Source organism: Protopterus annectens, chromosome 9.part0 (genome assembly GCF_019279795.1).
Source record: "Protopterus annectens isolate FY-2018-M chromosome 9.part0, PAN1.0, whole genome shotgun sequence".
Taxonomy (NCBI): Eukaryota; Metazoa; Chordata; order Ceratodontiformes; family Protopteridae; genus Protopterus; species Protopterus annectens.
The window spans coordinates 160571526-160594266 of NC_056743.1; the positions used below are offsets into that span (position 1 = coordinate 160571526).

At 41.5% G+C, this 22741-nt stretch overlaps 1 protein-coding gene across 6 annotated transcripts in view; it reads right to left on the reverse strand.

Moving 5' to 3' along the window:
- Positions 1–10868: 10868 nt before the first annotated feature.
- The window catches only part of PACSIN3 (protein kinase C and casein kinase substrate in neurons 3), a 324322-nt gene continuing 312449 nt past the window's right edge, over positions 10869–22741 (reverse strand). For 4 of the 6 annotated variants that reach the window (XM_044082695.1, XM_044082694.1, XM_044082693.1 and 1 more), the window contains one exon: positions 10869–14793. In XM_044082695.1, coding sequence (XP_043938630.1) covers positions 14678–14793 — 116 coding nt within the window. In that variant the 3' untranslated portion in view covers positions 10869–14677. The remainder of the gene's footprint in view (positions 14794–22741) is intronic. The other 2 variants (XM_044082698.1, XM_044082697.1) reach the window with 1 other exon arrangement.

Consider the following 22741-nt stretch of genomic DNA (forward strand, 5'->3'; position numbering starts at 1 on the left):
ACAGTGAATACACTCAAACATCTACATTTATGGTAGGTACACAACTGTACTATATTCATCGTGCTTCACTTTTGCAGTCATTACACTTGGGTTGAATCCCAAAGTTGAGGTTGGGTGGCTGGGCCTAGATAGAATTAGGAGTGGCTATGAGGCCCTGCAGAACTGCAGTGGCAAAGCCTACTCTGGATTTAGAGTAAAGAGGTAAGTGGTAGTGCTTTGTAAAAGTGTGCACTGAAGTCCAAGTTGCAGCCTCCAAAATGTCCTTGGTTGGTACTTCTCTGAGGAAGGCTGCTGCTCTGGTTGAATGTAGCCTAATGCCCTTAGGCACTGATTTGCCATGTTGTGAATAGCAGAAACAAATGCAGTGGCCTATCCACTTTGAAATAGTCTGCTTTGAAATAGCTTTTCCTTGCAATCCTGGAGCATATGCCACTAAGAGTTTCTCAGTCTTTCTGAAGGCTTTAGTTTTGTCCAAGGAGAAGCGCAGCTGTCTGTGTATGTCCAAAGAATGCAGAAGTCTCCCCCTTATTCATTGGGTTTGGATAAAAGGTAGGCAAATGGTTTGGTTAAGAGCCAGACTGGACACTACCTTAGGCATAAATGTTGGGTTTTTCCTTAGAGAAACCCTATCCGGATGGAAAATAATAAAAGGTTCCACAGCCATTAGTGCCTGTAACTCTGAGACTCTTCTTGCTGAGGTTATTGCTAGGAGCAGACCTGTTTTCCATAAGTATTTTTATCTCAGCTGTATTGGCTGGCTCAAAAGGAGGCAGTGTGAGCTTTTCCAAGACAAAATTGAGGTCCCATGCAGGTGTTGGAACTCTCCTTGGAGGTCTTATGTTTTTGGCCCCTCTGAGGTACTGCCTTAGCAGTGGATGTGAAAAAGTAGGTGGATCTGTACTGTAGTGATCTGAAATGTCAGAGGCATGGATCTTAATTGATGAGAAGGATAAGCCTTTGTCCAGCATCTCAGTTAGGTATTGTAAAATCTGAGGAATATTTGGGACAAGCGTGTTCATTCCTTGTGCCTGGTTCTAAGCGCAGAATCTTTTACATTTTTCTGTATAAGATTTTCTGGTGCTGGGCATCCTGGCCTCCAAAATAACACCCATAACTGCTTTAGAGAGAGGTGTGTTCTGAATGGTTACATTAATCAGCCATGCAGCCAGATTTAGGGTTCTGAGTTGGCTGTGGAGGATCAGACTGTTATGTTGGGTCAGCAAATTAGGAATTTGGGGTAATGTCCAGGCTGGGCCTTGAGACAAGCTCTTTAGGATTGGGTACCAGTGCTGGCATGGCCAGTCTGCGGCAATCAGTATAATTTTTGGCTTCTCTTGTCTGACCTTTAGGAGTACCTTGGGGAGGAGAGGCAGTGGAGGAAAGGCATATACTGTAAGGGTTTTCCAACTGAATGATAGGGCATCCACTTTCCATGCTTGTTTGTGATAAGTCCTTGTGCAGAATATCTCTGTAGTTGGCAGTTGTGCAGGGAGGCAAATAGATCTATGTCTGGGCATCCCCATTTCCTTGTTATCATGCTGAAGATTTGTGGATCTAGTTTCCTCTCGTGAGGATCCTTGAGATTTCTGCTTAGTTCGTCTGCCAGAGTATTTGTCTTTCCTGGCAGGAATTGTGCTTGCAGGTGTACTTGATAAGTGAATGCTGTGTTCCACAAAGTCATGGCTTGTCTGCAGAGGGGGTAGGAATGTGTGCCTCCCTGCTTGTTTATGTACCACATGACTGTAGTATTGTCCGTCTTTACCAGTAGTGGTCCTGAATGAAGTAGTTCCTTGAAGGCTGTCATGGCATTCTGAATAGCTAGCATCTCTTTTTGATTGATATGAAGATGCATTTGGATTACTGACCATGCTTCCTGAATAAATTTTTCTGCCATGTGGGCTCCCCAGGCATAATTTGATGCATCTGTTGTTAGTGTCTGCCTGGCCATGTGTACAGTGAATGGCTGTCCCTTGTTGTGGTGACAGGCCTGTGCCCACCATTGAAACTCCGGTTGCAGGCAGGGAATGAGGGTAATTAATGTTTCCAGGCTGTGACAATGTTGAGTCCAAACACTTTTTAGATACTATTGTAGTTTCCTCATATGCAGTCTTGCATATGGAATTAGTAGAATGCAGGATGCCATGAAGCCCAAAGCCTGCAGAATTTTTCTTGCAGATAACTGGGTCTTTGTTGCCAACATTTCGAAGTAAGTCAGTTGCCTTTGTTTGTCTGGCATGAGATGAGCCATCTGGGCAGTTGTATTTAAGCTTGCACACAGGAATATTATCTCTTGAGAGGGTACTAGTTTTGATTTCTTTTCGTTTACCGTGTAGCCTAGGCAAATTAGTAATCTTTTTACAAACGCCAGATGCCTCAGTAGAATGTCTTTGTTCTCTGCTTGAATAAGGCAATCATCCAGTAAAGGGTATATTTGAATTCCCCTTTGTCTGCAGAAAGCAATTACTGGTGCCAGGCATTTTGTAAAGACCCTGGGTGCAGTAGATAAACCAAAGGACAGTGCAGAGAATTGGTAAGTGCATTGATCCAGCTATGAATCTGAGGTATCGTCTGCAAGATTGTCTGATTGGGACATGCAGGTATGCCTCTTTTGGGTCCAAAGTTACAAGCCAAGCCTTCTTGCCCAGCATGGGCAGAAGCTGCTGCAGAGTCAACATTTTGAATTTTGGAACATCCAGAAAAGTGTTTAGAATAGACAGGACCAGTATTGGTCTCCAGGCTTTGTCCTTTCTGGGTACCAAGAATAGTAGAGTAAAATACTTGTCCCTGCTCTTGCTATGGTACTCGCTGAATGGCCCTCATGTCCATGAGGGATGTAACTTGCTTTTGTGCCTCTGACCATTGATTTTGTGGCAGGTCTGGCATACCTTTTGCCTTTGGCAGGGTGTGAAAGTGGAACCTGTAGCCTTGGGACACTATATTCAAGACCCATTTGTCCTGGGTGATTATATACCAATTTTGTGAAAAAAAGTGCTAGTTTTCCCCCTAAGGGGGCTGCCAAAAGAAAAGTGCTTGGTATTGGTAAATGAAAGTCATTGGGACTGTTTTCTATATGGCTGTGATTTGTCTTCTCTGCTTTTGGAGGTAGAAGAACCCCATTTGTTTAGGCCTGTATGAGCCTCGGGGCTGTGATCTGTCTCTAGGGCATCTGTATCCGTCTCTTTGTGGCCTGTCTGACACTGGAAAGGACCAATTCTTTGAAGGCCAGTTCCTGCTAAATCTGGGTGGTCGGTTGTACCTGTAAGAAATCCTTAACTGTCTGCATAGATTTTGCTTTATCCTCCATAAACACCTCTTCTGCCTTTACACCAAAGTATCATGCTGTAAAGGAGCATCCAATAGTTTTGCTTTAACATGATCAGGCAGATTTCATTCCTTTAACCAAGCATGCCTTCTAATGACAGTACCCGTAACAGCGGCCCTGCAAGAGGCCTCCAGTGAATCAAAACCACATTGCAAAATATGCTTTCCCACTTGTTCAGCTGCATGCAATAAATCCTGCATTTCCTTGTTATCTGGACATTCAGAATTTGTCAATATTTTCTGTTTTAGCAGTGACATTAAATGTTGCTGATATTTAAGCATATGAAACTGACAATTTAAAACCCTACTGCCAAGGTAGAAGTGTAAACTTTTTCCCCCCATCTGTCCAGTGCCCTAGAATCCCTATCAGAGGGGACAGAGTTTTTCGCAGTGGAAGCCTTGACCCCTTTGGGACCCTGAGATATAGGTTCTGGGTCAGCAACAGGGCTTTTATATAAAAATTTGTGGGAATCTGGAACCCTGTAGTATCTGTCTGGCTTAACCGGCGAAGGGGGTAAAGAGTCAGGAGACAGGCTGGACTCTGAAAATACATCTACTATGTCTAGAGTAGGTGGAATAGCAAGAGGTCTGTGCTGAGGTAGTAAAAGAAAGTCTCTGAGCCTTTTCTTAGATTCTGAGTAATCTTGGCTCTCCCAGTGAAAGTGCTCCCTCATAGTATGAAGGGTTTCCCCAAAAGAATAATCCTCAGGAGGAGAGGCTGAAGGAATAGACTCTTCAGCATCAGAATCCTCATAGGGAGGAAGGGAGTATCCCTGTTCAGAAGAGGAGTCAGAGGAAATGGAAATCTGATCTGAAGATTCATATTCTGTCTCTTGCCTAGGCCTCTTATCAGGAGGGGGATGGGAACCCCTGATCAAAGTAATTAGGTCTTCGGCCATTTTAAGCATCTTTTTTTTTAGGTATGGAAGTCTGTGCAGGAGAATGCTGTACTTGTTTCTTTGTCTTTAGAGCTGCTTTAGTCTTTGCCTTTGAAGCTGAGGTTGGCTTTACATATAACTGTGTAGGTCTGAAAACACCCTCAGAAGCCGATACCTGCTTAGCGGCTCTGGACCCATCTGAGGGAATAGTTTCCGAGTGTCCAGTACCTTGAGTATCCAGAGGCCTAGTCGGCTCCACGTGGGAGTCAGAAGCAGCCTGTGGCTCTGAGGTAGCGGGCGTCAGGGGCTGTGAAAGCACCTCACTGAGAACCGGTGAACAGGCGACTGGCCTAGCAGAGGCCTCGTCGGTTTTGGACCTCGGATGCCTGTCCTTTTCTTTTTCCTTGCACTTTTTGTAAACTCCAGTCATCGGCTGTTCCAACGGCATTATATAATTAAATCTTCAGCCAAAGTAATGAAAGGCAAAATCGTACAGACGCTCAATAGTGCAATGGTTAAATCTAGCACAAAACAGACAGCTAGCAACGTCTTGGTCAGGGCCTAGGCAAGGAATACAGTAAGAATGAAAATCCTTATGAGGTATTTGCTTCCCACAAGAAATACAAATGTTAACTTTTTCTGACATCAGTCTGGAGCAAGAAAAAAGTTTCCCCAATGGGGTACTTAGCTTTAATGAAGACTTCGGATCTAAAATTTGGTTTTGAAAATCTCAGGAGTCGGCTGACCGGCACTTGCAAACTGCTTTTACTTAGGGCACTGCACGGCAAGAAAGACTGAAGAAAATGGCGTTGGCTGCATCTTTTATACCCCTGGCGCACTGACGTCAGGGAAGAGGAGACAGCAACCGACGCCGGACCAGGACTTTGGAATTCAGGCCGACTGCGGGTAGCCTGCCATCAGGATAACCCAAGTGTAATGACTGCAACAGTGAAACATGATGAACATCTTACTGTTGCATGCTGAATAGATGTTGGTCAGAGAATTCATGCCACTCCAAGAGGCCAAGCAGATGTTGAGGAGTGGCTGTACTCCTCTCTTGAAAAACATTATTGAAACTTACTAAAACCTCAAGTAATCTTGCCATTTTGTACATGATTCAGCAGCTACAGTTTAGTACTCACAGGACTTTGGATTGACCAGCAGAACAACACACTAAGACAACCGTTTTCAGTGGTGCCATGAAGGTTTTAGTCCAGAGCACATTTCCATATTAGAACACTCAGCTCCCCGTAGTAATCATTTTTACTGTCATGAGCATCTTTTGATCACAGTAAATATTCGTGTATGTTCATAAGGGTTTAGCAGCACCTCAATTTCAGAAAACTTCAAAGCTTTACAGGCAACACAGCTCCTACCACTTTAATATGTAGCACTCACTTCTTTTTTAAGCAGTCAGCAACTTCTACTGTAGTATAGATTCTATGTTTAGATGGGACAGAACAGTTTCTAAATAAATTTAAGAAATCACATTTCATTATTTTTTTTGCCTGCATTCTCCATCAATGTAATATTTTGGGGTATCTAAGGAACCTTTTTTTTTCCGCAATTCTTTATCTTTAATCATGTTATTTACAGATACAAACATTTGACTTCTGGCAAACAAAAAATATGGAAATGAGAAAAAAATCAGTATTTCATCATAGCATTTTTAAAATCCAGAAAAGATTAACAGTTCAAGCTCTGTCTGGCCACTTTAATGTGCATTTCAGTTTTACAAGGCTTAACATCCAGTACACTATTCTTCATCCCATTTGGTTTCAGTGAGCCTTCATACTTTGGAGACACTGATATTATTTGACTTGCCTTAGAAACTCAACTTCCCATTTTTACTCGAAGGTCAGGGACTCTAAACTCCCAACAGAGTAATGGACCTGAAATACCTCTTATTGCAGCCAATTCCCATCAACTTCCTGCTTAATTTCTGTTTGCCTGCTTGTCTTGCCTTAACAGCACAGTGCTCTCTAGTATTAGCATTCATCAATGTGTAAAAGTACTTACTAGGCACTCTAGGATCTACTAGGCATTTACAGACTGGAAGTCTGATCCAGGAATGTTGCCTCAAAGGCTTGAAACTTAGACTACTAGGGGCATTGGCTACTCATTTCCTAGAAGTTCCATATTTTCCACTACAGAATTTCCTTAAAATTCCACTTTAAGCACCCCCCTCATCAGACTTTGGAAAATGTCCTCCAGATGGGAGCTCAGTGGCATGTTTTCTTCATTATCATAATATACCCTAGGTTGTGATTGCAAATAGACTATCTTTAATATCAAATTCTGAATCCCAGGAATTTGGCAGTGGGGAACTCTCCCTTCCTTTTGATTTTAATAATCAGGCACAAAGGAATACTAATCTCATACTAAAACCATCGATTAAACCAAAATTTACAAGCAATCCAATAAAAACATTTAAAAATTAGGTACATGTCATTTTCTGGAAAACTGCCTGGAAGGAAATGGACAGACGGGCTGATGACCAGTTAAAAACAGAGAAGGTTAAACACATCCACAGCCAGGGGAATATTCAGGAAAGCATTTCTGGGTCTTCATGATTGTTCATAATAGTTGAAGCTGATCAAAGTGCTTCATCCCTGGGCAAAACATTTGAAGAAAGGTATAAAGATCAGAGACTGACTGTGGAAAACTGATAGCCACTGCCCTGTTTTTTAGCTACAGCATAACAACTGCAGAGTACCAGCCAGGGTTGTAGATGAGGTTACAATGACTGATGGCATTAAGGATGACAGTCTCATAAAATCACAGAAGCACATGAGACTGATGGAGTATCAATAATGCAGTACTTTTAATGAAGTGTCAAAGCTGTGAGGAACTATACCACCACAAAATCTGAAAAAGCGTCTTTTGGCAGAGGTTGTATGATAAGGTGACAGGATAGGACGTCTTCTGGCAGAGGCTATATAAGGTGACAGGACAGGAGAGTAACACTGCAACAAGGAAAGCTGAACAGCTGACAACATAGGAGGATATAGACATTCTTACTGATGAAACAAGTTCAGGCTTGTGAGTCTCAGATAATCTAATGCTTGGATTCCAGCAGGCACTTCACACCTCCAGCTCCCAGACTGATAGATATTGATCAATGTGGTTTTTGGGGAGGGAGAGCAAGCATTTGACAACATTAACAGAACAAAGATGATTCATACGGAAGCAAGTATAAGACATTACTGCTATTGTTGGTGCATCGAGACAGAAACCATGCGATAGTCAGATGGGGATTTTATGAGTGGGGCAATGATATTATTCTATCAGGGAATGGAAATGCTGAGGTTAATTAGGAAGATATCTGAAAGGTCAGGGAACTATTAAGGCAGGAGCTTCTACTCTAACAAGCGGTGTTTGAGCACAGGAACCAGACAGGGGTGTTTTTTTTCCCCACTGTTATTTGCTTTATAATTAAAGCCACTGGCAAAGACAATAAGGGACTCTCAAATTTAAAAATACTAATATCATCTTCTTTTGCCTGTTCCCGTTGGGGTCGCCACAGCGGATCATCTGTTTCCATTTCTTCCTGTCCTCTGCATCTTGCTCTGTCACACCAACCACATACATGTCTTCTCTCACCACATCCATAAACCTTATCTTAGGCCTTCCTCTTTTCCTGTTAGCTTCATCCTTAGCATCTTTTCCCCCAATATACGCATCCCTCCTCAGCACATGTCTAAACCAAAGTAATCTTGCCTCTGGCTTTGTCTCCAAACCTTCCAATGTGGGCTGAACTTCTAATATACTTATTCCTAATCCTGTCCACCCTCGTCACACCCAGTGCAAATCTTAACATTTTTAACTCTGCCACATCCAGCTCTAACTCCTGCCTTTTTGTCAATGCCAGTCTCCAACCCATATAACATAGCTGGTCTGACTACCCTCTTTCAGACCTTCCCTTTCACTCTTACTCATCTGTCACAAATCACTCCTGACACTCTTCTCCACCCACTCCATCCTGCCTGTACTCTCTTCACCTATCTTCCACACTCACCATTACTCTGAACTACTATCCCAAGTATTTAATCTCATCCACCTTCACCACCTCTACTCCTTGCATCCTCAGCATTCCTCTATCCTCCCTCTCATTCACACACATATATTCTTAGTCCTGCTCTCTAGAACATATCTCCATCTCTCCAGGGTCTCCTCCACCTGTTCCCTACTCTCACTACAGATCACAATGTCATCTGCAAACACAGTCCACGGGGACTCCTGTCTGATCTCATCTGTCAACCTGTCCATCACCATTGCAAATAAGAAAGGGCTCAGAGCTGATCCTTGATGCAATCCCACCTGCACCTTAAACGCATCAGTCACTCCCACCGCAGACCTCACCACTGTCACACTACCCTTGTACATATCCTGTACCACTCTTACATACTTCTCTGACACTCCCGACTTCCTCATACAATACCACAACTCCTCTTTAGGCACCCTGCCATATGCTTCCTCTAAGTCTAAAAAAACACAATGCAACTCCTTCTGACCTTTTTTGTAATTCCCCAACACTCTCAGAGAAAACATTGCATCTGTAGTGCTCTTTCCAGGCATGAGACCATACTGCTGATCACTAATCATCACGTCCCTTCTTAACCTAGCTTCCACTACTCTTTCCCATAACTCCATGCTGTGACTGATCAATTTAATCCCTCTGTAGTTACTACAGCTCGGCACATCACCCTTATTCTTAAAAATCGGTACCAAAACACTTTCTCCATTCCTCAGGCATCCTCTCACTTTCCAAGATTTTATTAAATCTGGTTAGAAACTCCACTGTCATTTCACCTAAACACCTCCATGCTTCCACAGGTATGTCATCTGGACCAAAAGCCTTTCCATTCTTCATCCTCTTCATAGCTATCCTTACTTCCTCCTTGCTAATCCATTGCACTTCATGATTCACTATCCCCACATCATCCAACCTTCTCTCCCTCTCATTCTCTTCATTCATCAACCCCTCAAAGTACTCTCTTCCATCTGCTCAACACACACTCTTCGCTTGTATGTTTCCATTATCCTTTATCACCTTTAAAAATACTAGTATTGTAATCAAGAATTGGTCTTGTTCACAGATGGCATCATTTTGTACTTGATAAATCAAAAAAGGGCATTTCAGTGTTGTTGTTCATTTTGATCCTTTTAAGGACATAAAATAAATGAAGATGAAATGAGGGCTATAGTGGTAAACTATGTGTGCACACACACATGGTATTGATAAACCAATTTAAGGGCAAAGAGGTATTAGATGCATGGATTAAAAAGGAATTTTGTCATGACAAGCAAGAAAATGTAGGAAGACACACATGATAAAAGAAAAAAAATGAGAAGCTGGAAGCTTTTGACCATGGATATAAATAGTAAGATACAAGCAATTAAATGTTTCTAATCCACTTAGGGAGTCAGATACAAAACCGCCATGTTTCATGGTATGGCTGATATTAATCATTCAGGCGAGGTATCCTTGTGCACAGGTCATTATCTGGTATTCTAGGCAAAGGGTCTCGCACAGTAAGGGGTTCTTTACTGCTCTACATCCAGCACAGGTTTCCTATACGACACACAGAACAGAGCGAGTTGCTGTAGTCTTTGGCTACAGGACAGGCATTTAAGTCCGTCCATTCGCTTTGCAAGAAATATGTACCTTCTCCAACTGCATCAGATGGTGTGGGGTTTAGAACAGGGTTCAGTATTCTAGAAATGGTCTTATAAGAGCTGTAAACAAGAGGATATTTACCTGTCTGGCATGGCTGGTTGACCTCAGAGGATTAGAGTAGCATCTTATAGACTTAGCAGGCACCAGCAACTATACAAATGTCAAATGAAACATCAACCAATACAAGGACATGAAGATGTCTTACTTTTTTTTTTTTTTTCAAACTTTTACTCATCTGTCAGCATATAAAAAGCCTAAGTGATGGCGTTGCCAAATGCTTGAATGCTGCATTGTTTAGCAATGAGTGTGCAGTCATTTCTACTTTCCTGTTCTTGTGTGTCAACTGCCACTTGAATGGAGGTGATGTCATCTTGTTCCAGAATAATTCTTTCAGCTTTTCAGCTGCCTAAATATTTACTGAGATAGATACTTCAGTTTGACTTCTGAGAAAAAGATGCTGAAAATGAGTGGTCTTAGTACAAAGGCATGGACTCCACTGGTGATGGGATGGTTCCCTTCCCCTAATCTCAATGTCTTTATGATCTTTAGCTTTATAAATTGTCCGTCTGCTTTGCTAGTGGTTGTCAGTACTAAAATAAGTTTAGCTAGCCTGCTACATCTAAATGCAATTCTGTTGCATATTTTTGCTTCTAATGTACAAGTGTAGTATTAACATATCACCTTTTATTAGTTTATAAAATAATGGTAATAAACCATGCACAACTGCTTAATATGTAAACTTCGGTTTGAAAGCGCAACTCAACCTGTATTAGCATTAGAGTGGGTTATAGTTGAAAAGATTTATGGACCAGCTTGCTAAACCAGGTAAGAATGACTTCATGATACAGATGTGGTTGTTGCCACACAATACTAAACACTGGAATGCAGGGCATTAACATAAATCTATGCATTTACTTCAGTTAGCATTTTCAATGGATACTATCCCAGATCTTGTTTTCCAGAAAAATAAAAATAAAATAAATTGCTGCTTTTGTTGTGTACACAGATTTTTATTATAGTTTTAATAATATTCAAAACCAATCTTCATTTAAAATGCAATGTGCAATCTGAAAAATACTTTGTACAAAAAAAAGATATCAAGTCTTTGATCATGCAGTACTGATTTTATGATTTTTTTGTATGTACATAACTCTGCTAATACCTTAAAATGCATTAGTAACCCTATGACTGAAATGAGCAGTATAGAGGGCAATCTCTCTCTCTCTTTGTATGTATGTATGTATATATATATATATATATATATATATATATATATATATATATATATATATATATATACATACACACACACACACACACACACACAATTGTGTACTTAAAGCTACCATTTACTTTACAAACTAGAATACCATCTATAAGCTGCATATTCCCAGGTTTTAATGTGGCTTTTCTGACAGCCCACACAGCAGATGGAAAATCTAATGGCTATGGAACATGCAGCTCCTGTCTCAGTCTGATAAGCAGCTTAAAACTTCACTTATTTTTCCTGGTTGAAAAAAACACTAACTTGTCAGCAATAGTAATTTCCACAGCAGTTATATAAAAGCAAATATATCAAAGATAAAATGTATATTATATATACAAAAAGAATGAAAAAAACATCAGGGACTTGTAGACCACCCACAAAGTCAGGAACATAAAATGTTAGTGGCTAAGTTAGCTGAAAGATGGTTTCCAGCAGACTGAAGATACTTTAATGTACACTTTGGAAACAGGGATAAAATATTTTCATCTCTGCTAGTTTACTAGTTCAAATCTGACTAAGAAATCACACATGCATCTGCCTTAGTAGCCGGTGCTGTAATGTAGTCATTGCCAAAAACTATACAAAGTTGCAAGCTCTTACTTTTGGAAGAGGAAAAGTGTCAAAATCACTATAGCTTGAAGACTGCAGACTTCACTCGCTGCTTTTAGATGGACCGGTAGTACAAAACTCAAATTACTTAGAGCCTCTGATTAGTATACAAGAGGTACAGACAGAAGATTCTAGACAGGCAGAATCATCCACCAAAAGAACTGTCATGCCAGGAAACCACTTTCAGTGAACCACAGATGACTTCTGCAAGGGGAAAACCCTATGTACTCTATCCCATACTCTAAAATATACACCAACTCCATGCTTGCATAACAGTTGGGTCAAGGGCAAATTCCACTGGTATTAAAGTGGCTTTCAGTGGATTTAATTCACAGCATCATCACACATTAAAACAGCGCCTAAACAACGGATGGATACCAGACATTTAAGTCATGTCAATCTTCCAAAGGGATGAGTGGATGAAGGTGAAAGCTGAAGGACTGAAATCCAGCAGATGAACTTTCATGCTGAGTCACAAACACATGACTGCAGAAAGGCAAATTATCCAGTGATGGACAAGCAAGTGAACCATACTTCCATTAATAGATGGGGAAGTTGCCACTCCCTTGCTTATAAATAAGAGGAATAAAAGGGGCAAAGCACCCTGGACAGTCCCAGTAAAGCAGATTAATATTATTTCAATTTTTTTTAATTTAAAGAAGCACTCTAGCAAACAGATTATGTGCAATCAATTGGAACATGGGATATACTCGGAGAAAAAAACAAACAAAGAATACTTTGAGGCTAACTGCAGGCTTCTCAGTCATGCATAGAATATTATAAAACATATGAAATGGCTGCCCTTCAGTCCGAATATGTGTGTAACAAATATTACTGAATAAAACTGCAGTTTACACATGTCAAGCTGACGTATCGTGCAATGTAAATCACGAGCCAAACAGATCAAAACTTAGTACTGGTGACAAATGATGTGCAAGTGTTATCTGCCACAATCCATCAAAACTTGGTGATGGTGACAAATGATGTGCAAGCATCACCTTCCGCAAACCCATAAAAACTTAATGCTGGTGACTAATGATATGCAAGCATCACCTGCCACAAACCCATCAAAACTTAGCGCTGGTGACAAATGATGTGCAGTCACCACCTGCCACAAACCCTCTATCTGCAGGCTTCAGTTAACATCACTACTAGGTATGGGCAGTACTACACAGTAAGCCAAGAAAAATGATGGGATATGCTTCTCTTCTCCTAAAATGCTTAATCTGATAGTGTAGAACAATGAATCTGAAACACTGTACAACAGAGGGCTTTAACCCTCCATCAAAAAGCTCGTCTCCCAACTCCGCAGTGCTTTGCAATGGTGGAACATGTGAAAGTCATGCACTACCTGACTTCCAAAATGCTTGCAATGTTTCACTTCTTCCCAATTTGAAACAGTTAGATTAAGAAACCACTTCCACAAAAATATTTCTCAGCAACTGTTTGTCAATAAATGGTCACTGGTATGGCATTTCGTGGAAGTTTTTTTTTTTTTTAGTTCTGCTAAGCAGCTGTTTTGACAGTTTTATTTTTCTTTCATTTGAAATGCTACACCTTCTAGCAATAGTGTGTGAATCACATCATCTGGGTTAAACTAATGGAGTACTTGCCCAACAATTATGAAATGAATCACTTAAGGAATTAACAGACAAGTGAAAGGTTAGTCATAAAAAAGATAAGTGCTCATGGATTTCAAACCTCAGACTCTCTAGTTTATGATTCAGCCACTGTCACAACATGTGGTACTGCTGGAAATAACAATGGTGGAATATAAAGCTTACTCAGTACGTTGAAGCAGTTTGCTCAAGTAAAATGCACAATGATTTCAACCTACTACTTAGGCAAGAAGTTGGTGGGAAAACATTCAGGGTCTCAGAATGTCCCTCTACAATCGGCTTCCTCCATCCCTTCTACTAGCAACCAGGCAAACTTCACAGAGTCCTTAATTATGACAATCCATTTCAATCCACTTCATTCTATCTTACTACACAAAAACACAGCTACATGCAATGATTCATCTCAGTATCAACAAAAGGGCATTTAAACCATGCATGTAGTTTCTGCTTGCATGGCCGCTAAACGTGCACACTCATCTTGAGCTGCAGGTAGAAGAGTACAGCTGTCATCCTGTAGAATCCTGAGAAATGCAGTGATGGAAACTAATTTTCCCACTGTGATTTCTCCAAAAGCAACACGTCTTGCTATAGTGTTTTCCTCAACAATGTCCCGTTGTTGCCACAAAGTGACAACATGCTTCTTTTATGGGATAAAATAATTAGCAGCAGACTTGGACTGATAAAGCCAAATACTTAGCAAATTAATCAGGATGAGCATATTGTACACTTTCAGAATAGAAGGCATCTGCAGTCAAACAATTTCCACTGAAGCTGTAAAGTGAATTCGTTTCATATCAGACTGGAATCTTCAGAGTTGCAGCACAATCTCTGCTGTCCATTCCCACCCCCCCAGAAAATGACCCGTTGAATCTTAGCATCAGTACAAAACTGTTCAAAATGGAATCTTAGCAGTTTTGAATTTTTTTTTTTTAATAGCCAGCATGTACCTAATGCATGTACTAAAAAATTAAACCTGTTTCTAAGCTTTTCATACAGGAAAATGACAGCAATCGCAGTAAAAACGGAAACAAGTTCTACAGCTACCCAAGCTGGAGAGCAAGTTAGTTTGTGTTATAGGTTTAGTCTGCACTTTTCCAAGCATCAACCAGTCTAAAGACTCCAGAAATTAAAATACAGATTAAGATACATAATCTTACATTATACATAAAGACATATATAAATTTAAAGAAAAAGGTCAATGTTCTGTCCAAAGGAGGTGAAACTGCTGGCAATCACTCAGATAAAAGTGTCCATCAGCAAAGGTAGTGGAACTATCTTCCCGAATTGGAAAAGGGTTCAATTATCATGAGTCGACAACTTCAACATAATTAGCAGGATAAAGTCCAACCTGCCCATCATCGAGTCGCCCTTTACACCATCCTTGATCATCCTCCTCTCCAATTTTCATTAATTTGTCTCCTGGTGAAAGAAAAAACAGCTTCAAAAGAACAAAGCATTTTTTTTGAATAAATTTAACTTTCTTATGCAACCAGTAAGATTCAATCTTCTCTCAGGGTCTCCTCAACTATTTTCAATCCATATATCTTACCTCCCTCAAAGTACTAGGGTCATATACAGTTTTCTTTATATTATACAGTACTGACTTAATATGCTAGTGTATGGTAACTAAACACAGAAGCAAGCAGCACACCTTCCAAGTCCTCCTCGATCAAAATCACCTGAGTCGCATATTGTTAAGTTTTTGTAAAGTTCATCAAGATGCACTTCCCATTTTGCTACCTAAACAGACTTGATGGCTGAACTGCTCCAATAGCCATCAGCATTAAGGATACCCTCACAATCAGTGTCAGCAAGGCATTTTTGTTCATACTTTCACACAGGCTAATGTAACCTAACAGTAGTAAAGTTTCTACTGAACAAATACTTGTGTAGATATTGTGCCTAGCAGATACAGACCCCACAATCATGTGTGTGTGAAGTTCAGCCTTTGAACTGATTACGGCCGAAATACACAATCAAAAGTGACTATACAGATGAAAGTGACTGGACAGTTAAAGCACAGGTCTGGGAAATGGAATAAGTTTCTAAAGCAAAATCTGCAAGAAGTCACTAGACTGTTCTCTAGGACTCTTCAATTAGTGATGTGCAAATGTAGATAAGCATTCCCTACACTGCTCCGGTGAACTGTCCTCTCACAAACTATCCTCATCCGACTTGGCACCTCTGTTATTTACACCATTTTAATAGTCCTCCTGCCACAGCCAACCTCCCTCAATAGACAAAATAAAACAAATGGCAACTCAAAAGGTAATAGGAAAGGTGAACATAATATGAAGTTGTGAAACTTGAGGACAGCACTATTCCACGTAACTTACCTTCCTATGGCTTGAACACCACTAAAATCAAAGTCTAGTCTTCTCCCCTGTCTATGGAAATCCAAAAATCATAGCCTATTATCATCCATTCTCTCACTGCCTCACTTAATCCATTTCAGTGTCACAGGTGAGATGCAGTCTATCTTGGCACTTAGTAAGCACACGGCAAAAAGTAATTTTGTATGGGGCATGAGTCTACTGCATCTCTCACACACGCACATGCAAATTGAAGGATCACCTATTCACCTATGTTATGTTTTGGGGGACGTGAATAAACCTGGAAAAACTCACAAACAAATGTGGATACAAGGAGGACATGCAGACACTGTGTATGAGGCACCCCAGCTGAGAACCATTCTGCAGAATGATGATCCGATTCCATTACAATCTATAATGCGCACTCAGTTCCTTGGGGAAGAGTTAAAAAATGTGCCAAAAAACTTACCACAGTTTAGTCCTGTTTACTGCTGCTGCTACACACAAACTTTCAAAGCCATTAAAATCAATGCAACACATTTACATGCAACATATATGCTAACTATAGGAACACTGAACTGTTAAAATGCAGCTGTATGATTGGTCAGAGACTAGTGAAAGGTCAGGATGACAAGCCAGGCAAACTGATTTCAGGCAAGATTTCTGTGACAACAGCATGCAAGTTGTGGTTTGAGGTGTTATTAACCACAGTGCTGTGATCTATATGGTTTAGTAATACACCCACACTTTTTTTTTTTCAACAGACACCTCACTTTAGGGTTAGGATGATGCACTCCACCAGTTACTTCATTTACATCAATTAATACTTCAGATGCATTCTCCTACATGTTTTATCAGTCAATGTACCTTCTACAGGCAAAGTGGGAACCTGCTCATCATCTGAAGTGCAGGCTTCATATAACAAACTTTGCAGTACATAAACATGTTATCCGCTTACTACTACATTTGTAAATGCAAGTAGGACTAAAAAAACAGATGCTCTGTCAGTTCTTTACTGGAGTAGTACATGCCCAACACAGATGCTCCAGAGTTACTGGAGAGTTGCTACAACCCTAATGTAATATGAAAGTAGGCAGTATAAACGTGTAGCACAGCTACGAACAGACCACAAGTGCCCCCATTTTGGAGGAGCATTCCTATTTTCAGACCTGAATTACCCATTCACAACTTTCTGAATTCCATTCATCACGTGTTCTGTCTAGTACACAGAAAACCAACATACTAATGACAACAATTATTTAAACAATGACATATCTTACATCTCATTTTTCTTAAGCAAAAACAAAAGTCCTTGCATTGTAGAATTTTGCAATAAAGTTCATTAAAGTCTACGGATTTTATGTTCTCTGATAATGTGCTTATATTTTTCCATTATTTATTTTTATTTTATTTATCTTCTGCTGAGAGGGGTTAGTCCTACTAGGCTAGTTGCCTCTTTCTGGATAAACCAGAGGTTATTTATACCGCTAGGGGTATTTAGTCAGGATATCTAGAAACTTTCCCCTACTCTTTTCAATGGATGCCATGGGATCTTTTAAATTCACCTGTGCTACCACTAACTCAAGAAGAAGGAACCTTGGTTTGACATCTTATCCAAAGGGGCACACACTAAGGACTGCATCACCCTCCTCATGCTGCACTACATTGTCAGTAATCCCTCTAATTGGTGTGGGAATAGAAAGTACAGTTGTGTACCTACCATAAATGTAGATGTAAGAGTGTATTCACTGCTGCAGTCATTACACTTGGGTTATCCTGCTGGCAGGCTACCTGCAGTCAGCCTGAATTCCAAAGTCCTGGTCTGGCATCAGTTGCTGTCGCCTCTTCCCGGACGTCAGTGCGCCAGGGGTATAAAAGATGCAGCTGATGCCATTGTCTTCAGTTTTTCTTGCCCCAGATGTCAGGTGCCCCCAAAAGGGTAGGCTAAAAAATTCTGATCATAAAAAAGCATGCACAAACTTCATCTACAAGCAAATACACCACATAGGTTGTATAGAATAGAGAAGTACAGATAAGTCCTAGCAATGAAAGGGGGATGGGTGGGAGGGTACCTGGACCGCAACAGTGAATACACTCAAACATCTACATTTATGGTAGGTACACAACTGTACTATGTTCATAGTGTTTCACTGTTGCAGTCATTACACTTGGGTTGAATTCCAAAGCTGTGGTTGGGTGGCTCGGCCTAAATAGAATTAGGAGTGGCTATGAGGCCCTGCAGAACTGCAGTGGCAAAGCCTGCTCTGGATTTAGAGTACAGAGGTAAGTGGTAGTGCTTTGTGAAAGTGTGCACTGATGTCCAGGTTGCAGCCTCCAAAATGTCCTTGGTTGGTACTCCTCTGAGGAAGGCTGAAGTGGTTGCTGCTCTGGTAGAATGTGGCCTAATACCCTTAGGCACTTATTTGCCATGTTGTGAATAGCAGAAACGAATGCAGTGGCCTATCCATTTTGAAATAGTCTGCTTTGAAATAGCTTTCCCTTGTGATCCTGCAGCGTATGCCACTAAGAGTTGCTCAGTCTTTCTGAAAGCTTTAGTCTTGTCCAAGTAAAAGCATAGCTGTCTGTGAATGTCCAAAGAATGCAGAAGTCTCTCCCCCTTATTCTGCAGGTTTGGATAAAAGGTAGGCAAATGTATGGTTTGGTTAAGGGCCACACTGGACACTACCTTAGGCATAAATGTTGGGTTTGTCCTTAGAGAAACCCTGTCCGGGTGGAAAATAATAAAAGGTTCCACAGCCATTAGTGCCTGTAATTCTGAGATGACTCTTGCTGAAGTTACTGCTAGGAGAAGAGCTGTTTTCCATGATAAGTATTTTATCTCAGCTGTATTGGCTGGCTCAAAAGGAGGCAGTGTGTGTTTTTCCAAGACAAAATTGAGGTCCCATGTAGGTATTGGAGCTCTCCTTGGAGGTCTTATGTTTTTGGCCCCTCTGAGATACTGCCTTAGCAGTGGATGAGAGAAAATAGGTGGGTCCGTATTGTAATGAGCTAAAATGGCAGAGGCATGGATCTTAACTGATGAGAAGGATAGGCCTTTGTCCAGCATCTCAGTTGGGTATTGTAAAATCTGAGGAATATTTGGAACAAGCGTGTCAATTCCTTGTGCCTGGTTCCAAGCACAGAATTTCTTCCATTTTTCTGCATAAGATTTTCTGGTGCTGGGCCTCCTGGCCTCCAAAATAGCATCCATAACTGCTTTAGAGAGAGGTGTGTTCTGAATGGTTACATTATCCACCATGCAGCCAGACATAGGGTTCTGAGTTGGCTGTGTAGGATCTGAATGTTTTGTTGGGTCAGCAAATGAGGAACTTGAGGCAATATCCAGGCTGGGCCTTGAGACAAGCTCTTTAGGATTGGGTACCAGTGCTGGCATGGCCAGTCTGGGGCCAATCAGGATAATTTTTGGCTTCTCTTGTCTGACTTTTAGGAGTACCTTGGGGAGGAGAGGCAGAGGAGGGAAGGCATATACGGAGAGGGCTTTCCAGCTGAATGAAAGGGCGTCCACTTTCCATGCTTGTTCGTGATAAGTCCGAGTGCAGAATCTTTGTAGCTGGCAGTTGTGAGGGGAGGCAAACAGATCTATGTGTGGGCATCCCCATTTCCCAGTTATCATTCTGAAGATTTGTGGATCTAGTTTCCACTCGTGAGGATCCATGAGGTTTCTTCTTAGTTCATCTGCCAAGGTATTTGTCCTTCCTGGCAGGAATTGTGCTTGCAGGTGTACTTGATAAGGCAATGCTGTGTTCCACAAAGTCATGGCTTGTCTGCAGAGGAGGTAGAAATGTGTGCCTCCTTGCTTGTTTATGTACCACATGACTGTAGTATTGTCCGTCTATCAGCAGTTGTCCTGGATGAAGTAGGTCCTTGAAGGCTGTCATGGCATTCGGAATAGCATTCTGTACAACTAGCATCTCTTTTTGATTGATATGAAGATGCATCTGGCTTGTGGGCCATGCGCCCTGAATACATTTTCCTGCCATGTGTGTCCCCCCAGGCATAATCTGATGCATCTGTTGTTAATGTCTGCCTGGCTGTGGGTAAAACGAATGGCTGTCCCTTGTTGTGGTGGCAGGCCTGTGCCCACCATCGAAACTCCTGTTGCAGGCAGGGAATGAGAGTAATTAATGCTTCCAGGCTGTGGCAATATTGAGTCCAAACACTTTTTAGATACCATTGTAGTTTCCTCATATGCAGTCTTGCATATGGAATTAGTAGAATGCAGGATGCCATGTAGCCCAGAGCCTGCAGAATTTTTCTTGCAGATTACTGGGTCTTTGTTGCCATGTTTTCGAAGTAAGAAGTCAGTTGCCTTTGTCTGGCGTGAGATAAGCCATCTGGGCAGTTGTATTTAAGCTTGCACCCAGGAATATGATCTCTTGAAAGGGTACTAGTTTTGATTTCTTTTTGTTTACTGTGTACCCTAGGCAAATTAGCAATCTTTTTACAAATGCCAGATGCTTTAGTAGAATGTCTTTGGTCTCTACTTGAATAAGGCAGTCGTCCAAGTAGGGAAATATTTGAATTCCTCTGTCTGCAAAATGCAATTACTGGTGCCAGGCATTTTGTGAAGACCCTGGGCGCAGTAGATAAGCCAAAGGGCAGTGCAAAGAATTGGTAGTGCATTCAGCTAGCTATGAATCTGAGGTACCTTCTGTAAGTTTGTCTGATTGGGACATGCAGGTATGCCTCTGAGGTCCAAAGTTACAAGCCAAGCCTTCTTGCCCAGCATGGGCAGAAGCTACTGCAGAGTCAACATTTTGAATTTTGGAACTTCCAGAAAAGTGTTTAGAATAGACAGGTCCAGAATTGGTCTCCAGGCTTTGTCCTTTCTTGGTACTAAGAAAAGTCTTGAGTAAAATCCTTGTCCCTGCTCTTGTTGTGGCACTGGCTGAATAGCCCTCATGTCAATGAGAGATGAAACTTGTTTTTGTGCCTCTGCCCATGGATTGTGTGGCAGGTCTGGCATACCTTTTGCCTTTGGAAGGGTGTGAAAGTGGAACCTGTAGCCCTGAGAGACTATATTTAAGACCCATTTGTCCTGGGTGATCCTGTGCCAATTTTGTGAAAAAGTGCTAACTTTTCCCCTAAGGAAGCTACCAAAAGATAAGTGCTTGGCATTGGCAGAGGGAAGTCATTGGGACAGTTTCCTATAAGGCTGTGACTTGTCTTCTCCGCTTTTGGAGGTAGAAGCACCCCATTGTCTGGGCCTGTATGAGCCCTGGGGCTGTTGCCTGCCTCTAGGGTGTCTGAATCTGCCTCTTTGTGGTCTGTCTGCCACTGGAAAGGACCAATTCGTAGAAGGCCAGTTCCTGCTAAATCTGGGTGGCTGTACCTGTAAGAAATCCTTTACTGTCTGCATAGATTTAGCTTTATCCTTCATTTTCTTCAACACCTCTTCTGCCTTAACACCAAAGTATCATGCTGTAATGGAGCGTCCAATAATTTTGCTTTAACATGATCAGGCAGATTCTGTTCCTTTAACCAAGCATGCCTTCTAATAACAGAACCTGTAACTGCAGCCCTGCACGAGGCCTCCAGTGAATCATAACCACATTGCAAAGTATATTTTCCCACTTGTTCAGCTGCATGCAATAAATCCTGCAATTCTTTGTTCTCAGAACATTCAGAATGTCAACATTTTTTTGTTTTAACAAAGACACTGAGTATTGCTGATATTTGAGCATATGAAACTGACAATTTAAAGCCCTTACAGCCAAGGTAGCAGAAGTGTAGACTTTTCCCCATATGTCCAGAGCCCTAGAATCTCTATCTGAGGGGACAGGGTTTTTAGCAGAAGCAGCCTTGACCCCTTTGAGACCCTGTGAGATAATTTCTGGGTCAGCAGCAGGGTTTTTATATAGAAATTTATGGGAATCTGGAACCCTGTAGTATCTGTCCGGCTTAACAGGTGCAGGAGAGTCTGGAAGCAGGCCGGACGCTGAAAATACATGATCTACTATGTCTAGAACAGGAGGAATTGCAAGAGGTCTGTGCTGAGGCAGTAACAGAAAGTCTCTAAGCCTTTTCTTAGAATCTGAATAATCCTGGCTCTCCAGTGGAAATGCTCCCTCATGGTATGCAGGGTTTCCCCAAATGAGTAATCCTCAAGAGGAGAAGCTGAAGGAATAGAACCTTCAGCATCAGAATCCTCACAGGGAGGAATATAATATCCTTGTTCTGAAGAGGAATCAGAGGAAATGGAAACCTAATCAAAGGAATCCTATTCAGTATCTTGCCTAGGCCTCTTTTCAGGTGGGGGATGGGAATCTCTGATCAAAGTAATTAGGTCTTCGGCCATTTTGAGCATCTGTTTCTTAGGCATAGAAGCCTGTCCTGGAGAATGCTGTGCTTGCTTCCTTGTCTTTAAAACTGCTTTAGAGACTTTGTTTTGGATGCTAAAGTAGGCTTTATATAAAGTTGTGTAGGTCTGAAAACACCCTCAGAAGCAGATGCCTGCTCAGCGGCTCCGGACACATCTGAGGGATTGATTTCCGAAGGGCCAATACCTTGAGTATCCAGAGGCCTAGTTGTCTCTACATGGGAGTCGGAGGCGGCCCATGGCTCTGATATAGCGGGAGTCAGGGGCTGCAAAAGCACCTCACTGAGCACCGGCGACTGGTCTAGAAGAGGCTTCGTAGTCGGTTTTGGACCTCGGTTGCCAGTCCTTTTCTTTATCCTCGTGCTTTTTATGAATTCCGGTCGGTTGTTCTGACTGCATTATATAGTTAAACCTGCGGCCAAAGTAATGAAAATCAAAATCGTACCGACGCTTTATAGTGCGTTGGTTAAACCTAGCACAAAACTGACAACAAGCAATGTCGTGATCTGGGCCTAGGCAAGGAATACAGTAAGAATGAAAATCCTTATGAGGTATTTTCTTCCCACAAGTAATACAATTGTTAACTTTTTCTGACATCGGTCTGGAGCAAGAAAATAGTTTCCCCCCAACAGAGTACTTAGCTTTATTGAAGACTTCGGATCTGAAATTCAATTACGAAAATCTCAACAGTCTGCTGACCGGCACTTGCGAACTG